The following is a 15,397-nucleotide window of genomic DNA, read 5'->3' as shown; positions in this document are numbered from 1 at the left end:
GAGCTCCCCCCTCCCCCACCTCTTCCCCCAGCATGCTGGGTTCCTGCCCCTCCCCCCTCCCTCCCTGCCTCCCATCAGCTGATGGCCCTTGGGCGGGACGGGGAGAAGGGAGAAGCAGAGCCGCAGCGCGGGTGGAGAAGAGGTGGGGACGGGGCCTTGGGGAAGGAGGTGGAATCAGGGCATATCCCCTCCAGCCCTTTGCCGTGAGCTGCTCTGGGCAGGGGGCTGGGACCACCCCCATGACCCTAGCCCACACCCCCAGCCCTCTGCCCTGACCCCTGCACCCCCCTCACACACACCCAGCCCTCTGCCCTGATCCCTGCACCCCTCCACAACCCCAGCCTTGACTCCAGCACTCCCCACACATACCCAGCCCCCCCACACCCCATGCCCTGACTCCTGTACCTCTGTCACACACCCCCAGCCCTCTGCCCTGACCCCTGCACCCTGCCATGACCCCAGCCTTGACTCCAGCACCCCCCACACCCCATGCCCTGACCCTAGCACCCCACACACATACCCAGCCCCCCACACCCCATGCCCTGACTCTTGCACCCCCCACATTCTCACCCCCACCCTGAGCACCAAATGGGAGCTCCTGCACCCCCCCACCCCACATTCCTATCTGCACCCCTCCCACCAAATAGGAGCTGCCCAGGTAAGCACTCCACACCCAAACCTCCTGCCCCAACCCTGAGCCCCCTCCCTCATTCTAGCTCCTTGCCAGACCCTGCACCCCAACCCCCAGCCTGCTCCTTCACCCCCAGCCCTGTGCTTAGCGCACTCCCACCCTCAGCTCAGTGCAGAGAGAGAGGAAGAGAATGGGCTAGAACCAGGGAGAAGGTAGGTACCCACTGTACGTGGGCAGGGCCGGGATCCCAGACCGGCAGCGGGCTGAGCGGGCCGGTGGCGTAAGATCAGCATTTTAATTTAATTTTAAATGAAGCTTCTTAAACATTTTGAAAACCTTGTTTACTTTACATATGACAATAGTTTAATTATCTAATATATAGACTTATAGAGAGAGACCTTCTAAAAAACGTTAAAATGTATTACTGACACGCAAAACCTTAAATTAAAGTGAATAAATGAAGACTCAGCACACCACTTCAGAAAGGTTGCTGACCTCTGTTCTAGTGCTTCCTGGGATACTATGGGAAGCATTTTTTAATAGAGAGAATTGTGCACAGGCATAATGTTTTCTAGACTTCTCTTCCCTCATTTTTTAATTACGGGAGGTGTTTGCATGCAAACAGGATTTCTGCCTCTTAAGAGTCCATCTGCTTCCACTGCTCATTCTCCACCTGAAATCTTAACCCACTGCATGGGACATCACGCACATTTCAACAGCAGCTCTCTGTGAAGAGAAGTCCTGAGTAGTTGTTCCTGTGGTGAAGAGATTAAGAGTATTCAAGGCTCTCTTGGTCTACGGTTTGAGCACTTTCAAAGGGACAAACCATGTTCAGGTTGTCCGCAGACCTGTTTTCAGCCAAACCTGAAGAAACAGAGGCTAAAGTTCAGCTAGAACTGAGGGCTCTACAAGGGTGAAGGAAACTTACTGAATTGCTACCAATGAAAGTCAACCTAAGAATTAATTTCTGTAAGGTTTTCCATTGGCTTCAATGGGCTTTGGATCAGGCCCTATGTGCTTGGTGAGTGGGAGCTACTCAGGGACATAAGGGGACTGCTTTTTATACAAGCGTCTTTAGAGGTACTCATTTGTACAGTTGAACAAGCTAGGGCTGAGCCAGACACAAACTTTGTATCTGGAGCTGAACTTTTCCGGGGCTTCAGCTCTCTTTTTTGGTTGGGACCCATCTCTAGAGCAGAGAGGTGACCACCTCAGACTTAAACTGGAGAACAAGAAGTTACATCAGAAAAGCAGTGTCCGTGTGAGCACTGATGCCTGTTCTCAGCCTTCAGGTATTCTGTTGCCTTTCTATGTGCTTTTTGCAAAGCATTGTATACACCAATAGTGCAAATAAAAGTAGTGGTGTGTGTGTCCCCCGGTAAAGTCACACATGCAAATTTATGTAAAGATATGCAAATTAGTCCTGGCACTCTGGCCCCTTGTAAGTTGCCAGTGCAGCCATTGGTTTTGCACCACTGCCCTAAGTAAACAAAGATCTTGTTTTCATGCTGTCCCTGTACATCTGTGGCTGTGACTTGAATGGTGGGTGGGAATCTGAGTACTTGCCTCTTTAATTATCTGATTTGCATTAATAAGGTAGCTAGAATTGCAAGTGAGCTGTCAGGTTCTTCAAGAACACTGGGTATGTCTCGAGGGCGGCTGGGAATGAACCTCCCAGCCCGCATGGACTGACACGTTAGCTCTGCATGAGCTAGTGCACTAAAAATAGCAGTGTGCATTTTGTGACACAGGCTAGCCACTCAAGCACAAACTTCCCCGACCCCTTGGGTCCCATACTCCGGTGGCTAACCCACGCTGCTGCCCAGGCCGCAACATCCACACTGCTATTTTCAGTGCGCTAGCTCGAGTAGAGCTAGTGTACGTCTGTCTGTCTAGGCTGGGGAGCACGCTCCCAACTGCAGTGTAGACAGACCCTCTGAGGGTATATTTCTAGAGTAGGAAAACAGGTTTTTATTTTAAAATATGTTCACCATGATCAGCTAGCACGTGTTAAAATACACTTTGCCCTGTCTATGCCAGGGTTTTAAAATGTGTTAGCTAAACTGTATTAACTATCATATTTTTAAAGTGCTTTTTTGTCCTAATTTAGATTTACCCTAAGAGTCTCACTAGACTGGAGTTTGAGATCCTGTTTTAACCAGAGTAAATTGATAGTCAATTAACTAACATGGTTATAAATGCTACTCCAGACATTCCCCAACATTTGGTTTAGACGCACACGCTTGTGGTTTATTTTATGGCTGAAGCCCCATCCACTAGATTTAAACCCTAGGGTAAACTACAACTGTTTGTGTCCTGGAACACGTTTGTGTGGAGTGTCTACACTACCGTGAACAGTCACGTTAGTTAATTTGAGTTAATTGGCAATCAGTTAATTAAATTGAATACAGGACCACAAACTCTAGTCCAGTCAAACCCTAAAGTAAATACAAGATTGTCAGATTTCCTCCTCCGAGTTTGATGGAAGGATAGAGATCCCTTAACAAAGGCCTCAATGCATCCCACAAATAGGGAAGAATTTTGCCTTTCTTACTCATGGTGAGTGGTTTCAATAGGGCTACTTCTAATTAGCAAGGGTGGCAGAATCTGTGCCTTGGACCAGTTAGAAGGATGATAACGGTTGGGCAATGGATTTAAGGACTGGGGGAATCCTTGTTTAAATATGAGTTAAGAAGAAACTGGTATTAATGGAACCACTGTCTGAAAAGAGAGTCTCCAGACCCTGGACTTATGATTACCTTCATTTGAGTGACTAATTTTGCTGAAAAAAATAGAATCAAATCCTTTAAAAGTCCGTGTTCCTCCTCATATTTTGTAGTGCCCCACATGTCCAGAACAATGAACAGAAAAATGTGGGCTTTATTTGGTAGAATCCAATGGGATATTTGGACTTGCAGCTGACCTGTAGTAACTTGAATTAATTGATTGCCACTTAACTAACATGACTGTTTGTGTTAGTGTAGACACTCCACAGATGTATGCTCCAGGACACAGATGTTTGTAGTTTACCCTCGTTCATTTTTAAGCCCTCCTGCTGCACTTAAGGCTTTGTGATCCCACGAGGAGAACCAAATGCAAATAAATGAATAAATGATAAGGCTGTTGTTTTACAGGCTTTTTAAAGTTAAAACGAGAGGGTTGCTCACTTTGTTGCTTGTGGAGGCCTAGTATATCGCACATGCCAGGGGCTCCTTGTGTCCCTCCATTCTCCCTCCTTCCCCCACTTGGCCTCCTAAACTCCCTGTGTGCCACCCTCCCATCCTGCCAGGAACTCCCTGCAATGCCTCTCACCACCTCCCTTATGGTAGGGGCTCTCTGTGCCCGCCTTTCCCACCTCTGCCAGGATCCTCCATTATCCGGCTATGCCTGGGGCTCTGTGTTCCCCATTTCCCCCTCCCTACTCCCTGCCCCCAGCATCCTAGCAGTATGCCTGCGCTACGGAGACTATACCAACATAGCTATGTCGGCATAACCTGTAGTATAGACACAGCCTATGCTGACAGAAGGAGTTTTTCTGTCAATATAGGACCACCGCCACCCCAAAGAATGTTAGTGACATTGAGGGGAGCCCTCTTCTGTCTGCTGAGGGTATATCTACATGACAAGTGCTGCAGCTACGCCACTATAGCCTAGATGGTTCCTACATCAACGGAAAGCGTTCTTCCATTGATGTCGTTAATCCATCCCCTCAAGAAGCGATAGTTAGATGAATTCTTCCATTGACCTCGCTGTGTCTACAATGGGGTTAAGTCGACCTACCTGCAGCGCTCAGGGTGCAAAATTTTTCATACCTCTGCCCAACGTAGCTGTGCTGATATAATTTTTCAGTGTAGACCAAGCCTTATTCTCCTTCTTTCTTTTTCTTTCTGTTTCAGGAGCCTGGCCTACACTTAAAAATTTAGCGCTGTAGCTATGCCGACTAATCCCCAGTGTAGACAGAGCTTGATCGATGGAGGAATATTTCCATTGACCTGACTATTGTTGCTCAGGGAGGTGGTGCTCCTACACTGACAGAAAAACCCCCTTCCGTCGGCATAGGCTGCATCTACACTATGGGGTTATGTCGGCAAAGCTATGGTGACATAGGGTAGACACACACAGAGGGTGTCAACATTTTTAGTATTGGGAAGATGGGCAGAGATAAAGTGACAGATATTGTTATGATGGAATGTGTTAAGGCTGCCACCAACCAGCAGTTACAAAGGAGTTGAAGCTGCTCGCTCTGCTAACAGGATGCCAGGCGCTCTGTGTGTCCATCGTTCCCCCTTTTGTTTTTTTGCAGTTTTCACCCAAATCAACGTTCTAGGGATCAATGGGTTGTGCCCACTGATACCTAGAACATTCCCTGAAATCTTGGAATTGATCGGATGTGGCGTTCCGCAATTATCATGTTACTGACTGACAGAGAAATGCCCTTAAATTGAGAAAATGCAACTCATAAGAGGGGTTTTCACATACCTTTCAGCATGGCTTCCTGATGGCCACGCTTCAGGCAGTCCTTTTTACTAAAATTACCAATGTATTTGTTTTATATATATCTGTGTATATAATGTCTCCCTCTGTGTGTGTGCATGCTCATATAGATAGATAGATTATATTGTGAGATACAGTGGAACCTCAGAGTTACGAACACCAGAGTTATGAACTGACTGGTCAACCACGCACCTCATTTGGAACCAGAAGTACACAATCAGGCAGCAGCAGAGATAAAAAAGACCAAAAGAAACCAACCAAACAAACCAATACTGTACAGGATCGTGGTACACCATCAAAAATAAAGGAAAAGTTTAAGGTAAGGAAACTGTTTCTGTGCTTGTTTCGTTTAAATTAAGATGGGTTAAAAGCAGCATTTTTCTTCTGCATAGTAAAGTTTCAAAGCTGTATTAAGTCAATGTTCAGCTGTAAACTTTTGAAAGAACAACCATAATGTTTTGTTCAGCGTTACAAGCATTTCAGAGTTACCAACAACCTCCGTTCCTGAGGTGTTCATAACTCTGAGGTTCTATTGTATCTGATCTTAGACCAGTCACTGGAAAAGGACTTACCCCATCCTGGGCCTTAGAACAGTGTAATTTTGTGGAGGGAAATTCTAAATTGCAGTGGGGATAAAAGGAAATCTTTCAAAAAACGATAGCTGTTGGAAGCCACTCAAAGGTTTCTAGCATTAAAATCATAGAAGCATAGGGTTAGAAGGGACCGCAAGGGTCATCTAGTCTAATCCCTTGCCAAGAAGCAGGATTTTTTGGGTCTATACCATCCAAGACTGGTGGCTATCCAGCCTCCTTTTGAAAACCTCCAGTGAAGGAGCTTCCATGACCTCCCTAGGCAGTCTGTTCCATTGTGGAGATGGATTAGTAGGCAGCAGGCAGATGAGGAGCTGTGGTCATTGGTGCATGATATGATGAGTGCAACCGATCACAGATATCACCATCTCTAAGTGAGTGTGTGTGTGTAAGTAATTCTCTCTGATCCACACTGCAAATTTTTATTGCATATTCTCCTAGGCACCTCCACTCCCATCAGTGGAATGTCTGCATATTAAACTAGTGCAGAAGAGGCTCTAAATATCCACAATGGGGAGGAGAGGTTTGTGTAAGTTGGTTAGGAAAATTATGCTCTTAAAGCTCAGCCATTACTCACAGAGGCCCAGACTGTGAACCCTTTATTCTAGGGTTGCCAACAGTCCCTTATTACAAGGGACATTCCTTATTTTTTCATCTCTGTACGACAAGACTGGGAGTTGCTGAGTGCTTCAAAAATACCCCTGGCGAATATAGGTGGTGCTATATTATGTATTAATAAATGATAATATCAGGAGAAAGGGTGGGGTGGGGGCGCTAAGAACACAGTCCCTTATTTTTGAAATATGATGTTAGCAGCCTTACTTTATTCTCACTGGTGAGCACTTACCTTAGTGAGTACTACCACCTGTTCCTAAACCGAATTTCGCACCCCTTGATAATCTGTACCTTATTCCCTGATAACCAGAAATTTCTATGTTTAAACTCTGTACCGTTTTCTTTTTACTTCAACATCATCTTAATAAAATTATTAACACTTTGGGGTGAGGGATAGCTCAGTGGTTTGAGCATTGGCCTGCTAAACCTAGGGCTGTGAGTTCAATCCTTGAGGGGGCCATTTAGGGATCTGGGGCAAAAAAAAATTGGGGATTGGTCCTGCTTTGAGCAGGGGGTTGGACTAGATGATCTCCTGAGGTCCCTTCGAACTCTGATATTCTATGATTCTAACACAAATGGGATTACTTGAGTGAATAACTGTTCACCAGTGTGAGTAAAAGGTTCACAGTTTGGTGTATCCAAGGCTCCGGTCCTGCAAATACTTATCCTTGGGTTTATATGACTGTGAGCAGTCCCAATATTCACCACATGTCTATGGTTGCCATCGTTCAGTTGTGTGTGAGGACTGGAGCATAGCCTGTAAAGCACCTTGGGGTCTTCCCAGCTGACAGACTCTATATAAACATTTTTACCCTGCCCTGCTGAGGTAGGTAAAGTCCAAATCTTTGGGAAAGAAAACTATTGCTAAAGAAGCAGGTGTGTCAGTTCAAAGTGGCCCATGAGGAGCAGCTATAAGCTCGTACTTTGCCCATTTACTCAGGGTTTTATCTGATCCTCGGTTATACAACCTGATGAAAATGAACATTTACTGTGGCAGTTTCTGCATAGCCTAATAGGCTAATCCCTGAAACACTGAGCCATCTCTGTGATAGCCTGTGGGTATTTTGGATGCTCCTACCACCTAGGTACTGATGGATGGGCCTGAGTATTCGAGGGGAAGGTGTGCAATTGATGCCAGCATAAATAACAACACCTGAGTAAATTGTGGGTACCCACTGCCTTATGAGCAGGGTGGATAGTTTGATACATTTAATTGCATTCATTTCCTTAAACTTTTTCACTAGAGATAGTTGGGAACTAGAATTTCCATTCCATTCAAAATTCCATTGTCGTGGGGGGAAAAAGATCAGTCTGCTTCAGAAAAAAAGCTGAAATTTCCCACAAGATGAAATGTTTTCAGAAATGTTGTTTCAGCTCAGTTGAAACAGTTCGCATCAATTTCACCCTTGTGATTTTTGATTTTTTAAAACAATATAAAATAAATTTCAAAACCAAACGTTCTCTCAAAAATAAAAAAAGCATCACGTTCCATTCCAAACACATGGAAACAGAATGGTAGGACATTATCGAAATGCTTTGTTTTGACCCCTCCCCTGCTCCTCCCCCCCCCAAGTTTTTTCATTCTGACAAAACAGCATTTTCCAATGGAAAAGCATGTGGCTGCAAAAGTTTTGACCAGCTCTACTTTTCGCAGAGTCCTAATAATAGGTTTGTGTGTGGGCAGTTGTGACTGATCAGTGATTGTTTGTGCAGAGCTATGTAACTGTTTAGGCATTATTTTGGCGCTGGAAGCAATGCAGACATATCCAGATACAGTAGTATGGTCTCAGTCGTGTTATTTCATGTCTGTGTGCATAGGGAAGGAAGCATAGCCTAGTGCAGAGGGAACTAGAACTATGTTTTCACTACAAGCTAGGGATGGGATTCCCTGCTCATGGAGACATACTCATGTGAGTCCTTATCTGAGCTAATGCACTAAAAATAGCAGTGTAGCCATGAGCAGTGGCAGCAAAGGCATGGGTTAGCTACCTCAAGTACAAACCTGCCTCAACCCTGTGGGTAAGTACTCAAGGCAGCTACCCTGTGTGCAGGGCTGGTGCAAGGATGTTTTGCGCCCTAGGAGAAACTTCCACCTTGCACCGGAACTCCCAACCCCCACCCAGAGGAACCCCCCTACAGCAGCTCCCCGCTTCCCCCCCCTCGGTCCGGGGAGCCGTCTGGCAGCTCCCCCTGGCCTTGGTCCAGGCAGCTGTGAGGCAGCTTCCTGCCCCTCCTTCCTTCCCTCCCTCTCCTCGGCTCGGGGAGCCGTGCGGCAGCTCCCCACCCTAGCTCACCTCTGCTCTGCCTCCTCCCCCGAGCATGCCGCCGCCGCTCCACTTCTCCCGCCTCCCAGGCTTGCTGCGCCAATCAGGTGTTTGTGCTGAGGGGAGAAGGCGGAGCGGAAGTGAGCTGGGGCGGGGAGTGGTTCCCCTGCGTGTCCCCCTCCCCAGTTACTTGCTGCGGGTGGCCCTCCCCACACCTCCCTGCCCCAGCTCACCTCCGCTCCGCCGCCTCCCCAGAGTGCACTTTTGGCCATCCCCAACCACTTGGTGCCCTAGGCGGCCGCCTAGTTTGCCTAGTGGTTTGCACCGGCCCTGCCTGTGCGTCTCCTGCTGCTTTCCATGCTACTGTGGCTATGCTACAATATCACACCCCTAGCTCATAGTGTAGACACATCCTAAGAGTCAGGAGACCTACATTCTGTTTTATGGCTCTGCCACTGACCTGTATGACCTTGGGCAAGTCACTTTCTCTCTGTGCCTCTGTTTCCACTCCTATCCTTTGCCTGCCGTATCTATTTAGAATGTAAGCAATTGGAGACAGGGAATGTCATTTGCTGTGTGTTTGCCCAGTGCAGTCCTGGTCTTGGCTGGGGCCTCTAGGTGCTCCTTTGATGCAAATAATTAATATAAATTAAAGCAAATAATTATATTGAATGATTTCTTGTCCTTGAATGATATTTGCAATAAAATGCTGGGAAGGTTCTGGTTGGTTTTGGTCATGTATTCCCATTGCTGATCTTTGGAACTCTATCACTAAACTTTATTTCTTATTTACTTGCTGTTACTCTGGCATTTTGAAGGGCTCTGTGGAAAGAAAGCAGCATAAAATCACACAACCAGTTTTGCGAGTCCTGTACAAACAGGACTCATGCTCGGAGAACTCATGTGCCTTTGTTGCCAGCTTTAAAAGAAAGAAAAGAAAAGAAAAGAAATCCAACTAACATGCACATAGTGAGAACCTCAGACCACTAAGTGTAAGCAGTGGTACATGGCAGGGCATGGGGTTGTAAGAGATCATTTGATGCCTGCTAGACCTACCATGTGTCTCTGAAAATTGGTAATGTTCCTGTTTTCAGGACTTGTCCCAGTAACTGTTGGTTGTAGGGGGGAAAGGGGATATTTTGTAAGGTTTTCTTTTTTTAACTCCTATGAAAGTCTAACAGCTCAGCTCATGTATTAAACAGCCCCTGCTTGATTAGGTTGGTGTGATCGATGCCCCCTCTGTCTGCCCTAGCAGAACGCTATGCTACTTTTTAAAGCACTTTTGCTACCATAGTTTAGTCATGGAAAGAAAACCGCCTTCATAACTGGATCGCTGCAATCACATCACTCTGGGGAGCGTTGTAGTATGTCCATTCTGGTTCCTACAGCAGGGAAGAAATTGGATTCTGTAACATGATTATACCACTCTTTATACGTTGTTAAGGGTATGCCTACACGGCAATAAAACACCCTTGCCTGGCCTGTGTCAGCTGACTCAGGCTCACAGAGCTCGGGCTGCAGGGCTATAAAACTGAAGTGTAGATGTTGGGCTTGCGTGGAAGTCCAGGCTCTGAAACCCCTGTGAGCCTGAGTCAGCTGACATGCCAGTCGCGGGTGTTTCAGCTCTGTGTAGACATACCCGTAGTGTGCAGGCAAATCCTGCTACCCAGTTGTCTCTTCAATGATTTGAGTCAATTACATAATACTCTTTATTTCTAATGTGCCTACTCTCCATAGCATTCCGGGGTGTTGTACATCATAAGAACTATCATTTAAAATAGTTATTAAATATGCAAAATGACATACCGCCCTCTCACAGCTTTAGATTGCAGATACTTGTCATCCGTCTTGATTAATTCTATTGGTTAAATTCACCTTTTCCCTTCTATTTCATCCTTTGGTTTCCAGAACAACAACAGCCACCCAGCTTTCAATTTTGGCCAGTTGGATAGGGAGGAAAAATGGTCTTGTGGTAAAGCACTGGAGTGGGATTCAGGTAATCTGGCTTCAATTCCTGGCTCCCAAGCTTGTGAAGGATAAAGGCATTTATGAGGCAAAACTTCCATCCAGCAAGAGGTCTTACTGTCCAAAATGGTGGGCTCTTTCTATGGTTTCGGATTCATTATGATTCTGGAGTGCCCAGTTGTCAAAATGAGCACAGGACAACCAGAGTGAAACTTCAGAGCTTCTTTTTTGCCAGGGACAGAGCCACAGCACATCTACAGAACAAAATTCCCATACCCATTGGGGAATTAAAAAGCAATGCAGAAATGGAAAGGAAACAATAAAAAATTCAAGGCAATGAAATCCGAGTGTTCAGGAAAAAGTAGGAGAGAAGGAGAATAAATAAATGGATACTTTGCACTTGTTCATGCAATGATCTGAGATCACTCTTTTGCAGCCTTCCTTGGGCATATTACTTAGTATCTTCATTTCACAGATGAGGAAATTGAGGCACAGAATGGTGAAGTGAGTTGACCAAGGTCATCCAGCGAGTAAGCGGCAGAGTGAGGAATAGACCCATATGTCCTGATGGCTCTGCCTTCAGTCCTTTGGCTCTAACACAATCCTTTTCCTTGTGTCCTCTGACTGTTCCTACTTATTCCCTTGCTGCAGTGCTACTCTTTCCTTTGCTTTTCTGTGTAGCAGCTTCTGCTCTGCTCCCTGGCTCAGACCTGCTCTGCAACATTACAGGAGATGATCCACTTTCCCCCTCTCCCACTTCCAAGGGCTGGGAGTGCCCATGGAATTCCCAAAGTGAATAAGGGCTGCGTGGGATGTACCATGCCACATGGACAGGGAATACCTGGAAGGCATCTCTCATTTTCAGAGGAGTTGGGAAACAATCGCTAATAGCACTCCTCCTTACAAAACAAAATATTCAGCCTGCTCAGTTCATTACTTATTCGCTTCAGGCAGGAACACTGCAGATTTGTTACTAGTAATGGTCAAATCATTAGCACATGCAGCATTAATGGAGGAGAAAGCATCAGATAAAGAGTCATCTCTTGACCATGTTGTCATCCCTGAAGCACAGATCAGATTGTTAAATTCAGTTCCTGCTCTCCTTTTGTCACGTATACCTGCTAGAAAGGTTGTATGGAAAGAGGGCATCAGCCTCTTTTCAAAGACAGAAGAAAGAAAATCTTTTTTCCTTTTAAAACAGGAGTTCTGTGCCAGACCTGACCGCCTGTGTAAACATACAACATACATATTTGAAGAGTCCTTAATGTCCTGCCAAGATCCACAGTCCTGAGCTGGAGGGAACCACCTGTTATGGGAAATAAAGATTTTACTCTGTCTCAGGCTCTTGTCCAAGTTGTTAATGTTACTCAGAAAAAGTAAACAGTTACAAATTATAGATACATTGATCTGGAAAGGATTCATTTACTTCTTGATTGCTTTCTCATAGCAGTAGATTACTAACTGATTATATGATACAGAATAATAAAGGTTAGGCCTGGAGGGACCCTCTGAACGTCAGCAAGGCCAGTCTTCCCTACGCCTAGTACAAATCACCCCATGCCAGTTCCTCCTGTGTATCATATTTTAGCCATTTCCCTTGATGTCCCTTGATTTCTCTCGGTGGCTCTTCCTCTGTTATTCCAGTATCTTACTACTAGGGCACTTTTCCTGTTTTCTTATGTAAACTTGCCATTCTTCAAATACATCCTAGATCAACTTCCGATGTGTCTTTCCCCTCCTTTATTATTATTTGCTTTTGGCAATGTCTATAGATCTGTCATATTTCTCTTTTTTTTTTAGTAGATCCTTTAATCTTTGCTTGCAAGACAGACCTACTGACTTTAATGATGCTTGTCCTTTTCTTTGTATTTTCTCTTTTATTTTTTATCCTTCTCAGACTGAAGAGCCCGTCATGCCATCTGCAGTATTCCAAGTGAAACCTCACCAATTGTTTTCATTTCCTCTTCTCTCTTTGACACAATTTTTTCTGGCCTCATTGCCCTCATGTTGTTCTTGTTGAGGTAGGTGGCTAATTAGTGCTACCCATGAAGGGGAGGCCATAACTGGTGTTCCGTACAGATTCTGTATGGTAGAGGAGGTCCGTGCTCAGACAGTCTTCCCTTGTGGTTTCTTCTCCTGGGATTTCTGAGGGACAAGTAACCTTACTAATCCTTCTGATGTTTTCTGATGGCAAACAAATTTTCTATTTCATTTCTGGACAAGCTTATCAAGAAGGTTTTGGATAATTGCATTTTGAGATACACCTTTGTGGATATGGGATACCCATGTGTGTGTCTATCTTCATTTAGTCTATTCAGCTCTTATGGACACCCAAATGTATCTATCCATTCTCCTGCCGTGCAGCATAGCCATTCTCTTTCAAGCTGTGGAGGACAAGATTCAACTCCCTCTGGAAACTCTCTGACATATTAAAAAATTGATCAGAGGGGTTGTTGCTGAAGAATGCGTAGCACACTTCCCACCACTGTGACGGAGCATGTTACCTTCACAGTATTTGCAGCTGAGGGGGTATGAGATTAGGACTGACGCATAAGGCTAGCATTCATCATGATTTTCCCAGGACTGTCTCAATTTTGGTTGGTTGTCCTTCATCCTGCAAACTATGGCTGGAGCCCAGAGAGTCATAAAATATTGTCATGGCCAAGGCAACAGCAGTGAGTCAATGCCATTTTTTCCTGGAGGGTAAACTTTTAAAGATGGCATCCCTGTATGGGGTAGAACATGGATCCATAGACTTGGCAACCACACTATTTATGGCCTGTTTTATTTAAGAAGAAAATGTAGGAATGGCACTGACAGCTCGATTAGCTGGTTTTAAAAGTTCTTCTAAATATCCACCCTCAAACCCCTTAGTTATCAGTGTTCTTATTGCCTGTTGCGAGTGTTAGCTGTCCTTTGTGGTGGGCATAAGAGGCTGTTCAACTATTTTTCTCATGTTGTCGGGGTATGGGATGTATTTGTGTGTGACTGACCACAAACAACTTTACTTTAGTTTCTTATGGCATTTACTTTGAATTTTGGGTGTGTCAGACTTTGCAAAAGATAATTGCTGTATTTCATGGTGCAAGTTGTTTTCAAATAGATATGCATATACATGCTCATCATCCTGAGATCCAAATTAAGAGATTTTGGGGAGATGGGGTAGGGAGCCAATTTGGGTGATTCTGCTAGGAAACAAAGACTTTGGGCCAAGTTCTGATTTTACTTCTACTGGTGTTAATCTGGAGGAATTCCATTCCTTTAGTGGAGTTGCTCCAGATTCACACAGATATAACTGAGATCAGAATGTGGCCATTTAATACTACTGAGAAAGGTCCCACATTTCAGAATTTCTTAGGTTAATGGCAATTCAGGGGGTGCATTTCAGCGTATTCTGGCTCCTCTTTTGGTTTCCAGCAGCTAATTACTATCAAAAGAATCTAAAAACATATGAAATACTTTCCTAAGATTACTCTTCCATGTAAGATATTGCTGTAGCTGCCACAAGGATATAATGTGATTGCGAATAAGATGGGATGTATCCATGTGACAAAGTCTAAGATGTAGTCCACACTATGAAAACGTTTGTGGACCCCTGCTCTGGAGTAATCCGCACTGTAACTTAATCTTTTCAAAGAAATTATTCCTGCCTCCAGTAAAAGTAGAGAGAGCCTCTCCAACACTTGCTGAAATCTAATTATGATGTTAGTTCTGTGGATGCTTTGGGCATGCAATAACATTGCATGTTTGTACTGGAGTGAGGACTCTGAAATGCAGCAGAGTGAAACCACTGTGTGTTAGGGGGTTTATTTCTTCACCCACTTACTTCCCTAGTCCTTCTCTCATGAACAGAGAGCAACAATACCCGAAGTCCAAAGGTGCAAACAATTCAATGTTTACTGGGGTGAACTTCCAGCAAGCATGATTCCAGTTTCCTTCCTTAGTGTCCCCCTTCCCAGCTCTGACACCACAGAGCCTTACACCTGTGTCCCTGTTCCCATTCCTGCCCTTAGCCAAACATGATTCCAATTTCCCCACCCCCATTCCCTGTTCCCATTTTTTCCCCAACCTACTCACCCACTTCCTGATTGACTGCAGACTATATAGTAAAACTTGAGTTCTGCTTAGCTATACCTTAACCAATCATTTTACTGAAATTTAACTAACCAATCCTAACATAGGTTTCAGAGTAGCAGCCGTGTTAGTCTGTATTTGCAAAAAGAAAAGGAGTACTTGTGGCACCTTAGAGACTAACCAATTTATTTGAGCATAAGCTTTCGTGAGCTACAGCTGAACTCAGCTGTAGCTCACGAAAGCTTATGCTCAAATAAATTGGTTAGTCTCTAAGGTGCCACAAGTACTCCTTTTCTTTAATCCTAACATATTGTAACATGATTATTTAACCAATTATATCCCACCACCTTAATTAGTTTACACCCAGCAAAATTAATTATACAGCAGACAGAAACAATCACAGAACCAGACAGAGATTATACAGACAAACAATAGCAAAGTGGGAACTATAATGACAAAACAATACAGAAGTGAGGATTTCACATCCCAGCTATTGATAAGTGAGTTCTTGCCAGACAGGATGCTATCAAACTAAGTTTCCTTTTACATCTTCTAGGCACTTCCCTTTCTCTGGAGGCGATAGGCATTATCAGGACAGGATTGTATTCCTAACAGCCCAATAGCACCTTATTTCAATGTGACTAGTTCGGAATATGAGGATGTGACCGGTCGCTTCCCAGCTTATGGCTGCCTCTGCTGCTTAGCCAAAGGCCTTAGCCTAAGAACAGGGCCTCAGACTGTCTCAGTAAGAGAAGGCTCTTACA

General features: G+C 44.8%; 1 protein-coding gene across 5 annotated transcripts in view; it reads left to right on the top strand.

Moving 5' to 3' along the window:
• ETV6 (ETS variant transcription factor 6) overlaps positions 1 to 15,397 on the top strand; it is a 161,361-nt gene that overhangs the window by 32,961 nt on the left and 113,003 nt on the right. The window contains exon 1 of one of the 5 annotated variants that reach the window (XM_077825390.1): positions 172 to 843. The exons of 2 other annotated variants lie outside the window; for them this stretch is intronic. In XM_077825390.1, coding sequence (XP_077681516.1) covers positions 589 to 843 — 255 coding nt within the window. In that variant the 5' untranslated portion in view covers positions 172 to 588. Of the gene's footprint in view, positions 1 to 171; positions 844 to 5,031; positions 5,445 to 15,397 lie in introns of those variants that run through there. 2 more of the 5 variants (XM_077825399.1, XM_077825424.1) reach the window with 2 other exon arrangements.

Source organism: Eretmochelys imbricata, chromosome 1, assembly GCF_965152235.1.
Source record: "Eretmochelys imbricata isolate rEreImb1 chromosome 1, rEreImb1.hap1, whole genome shotgun sequence".
Taxonomy (NCBI): Eukaryota; Metazoa; Chordata; order Testudines; family Cheloniidae; genus Eretmochelys; species Eretmochelys imbricata.
The sequence above is the reverse complement of the archived record's forward strand: the minus strand, read 5'-3'. Positions and strand labels throughout refer to the sequence as shown.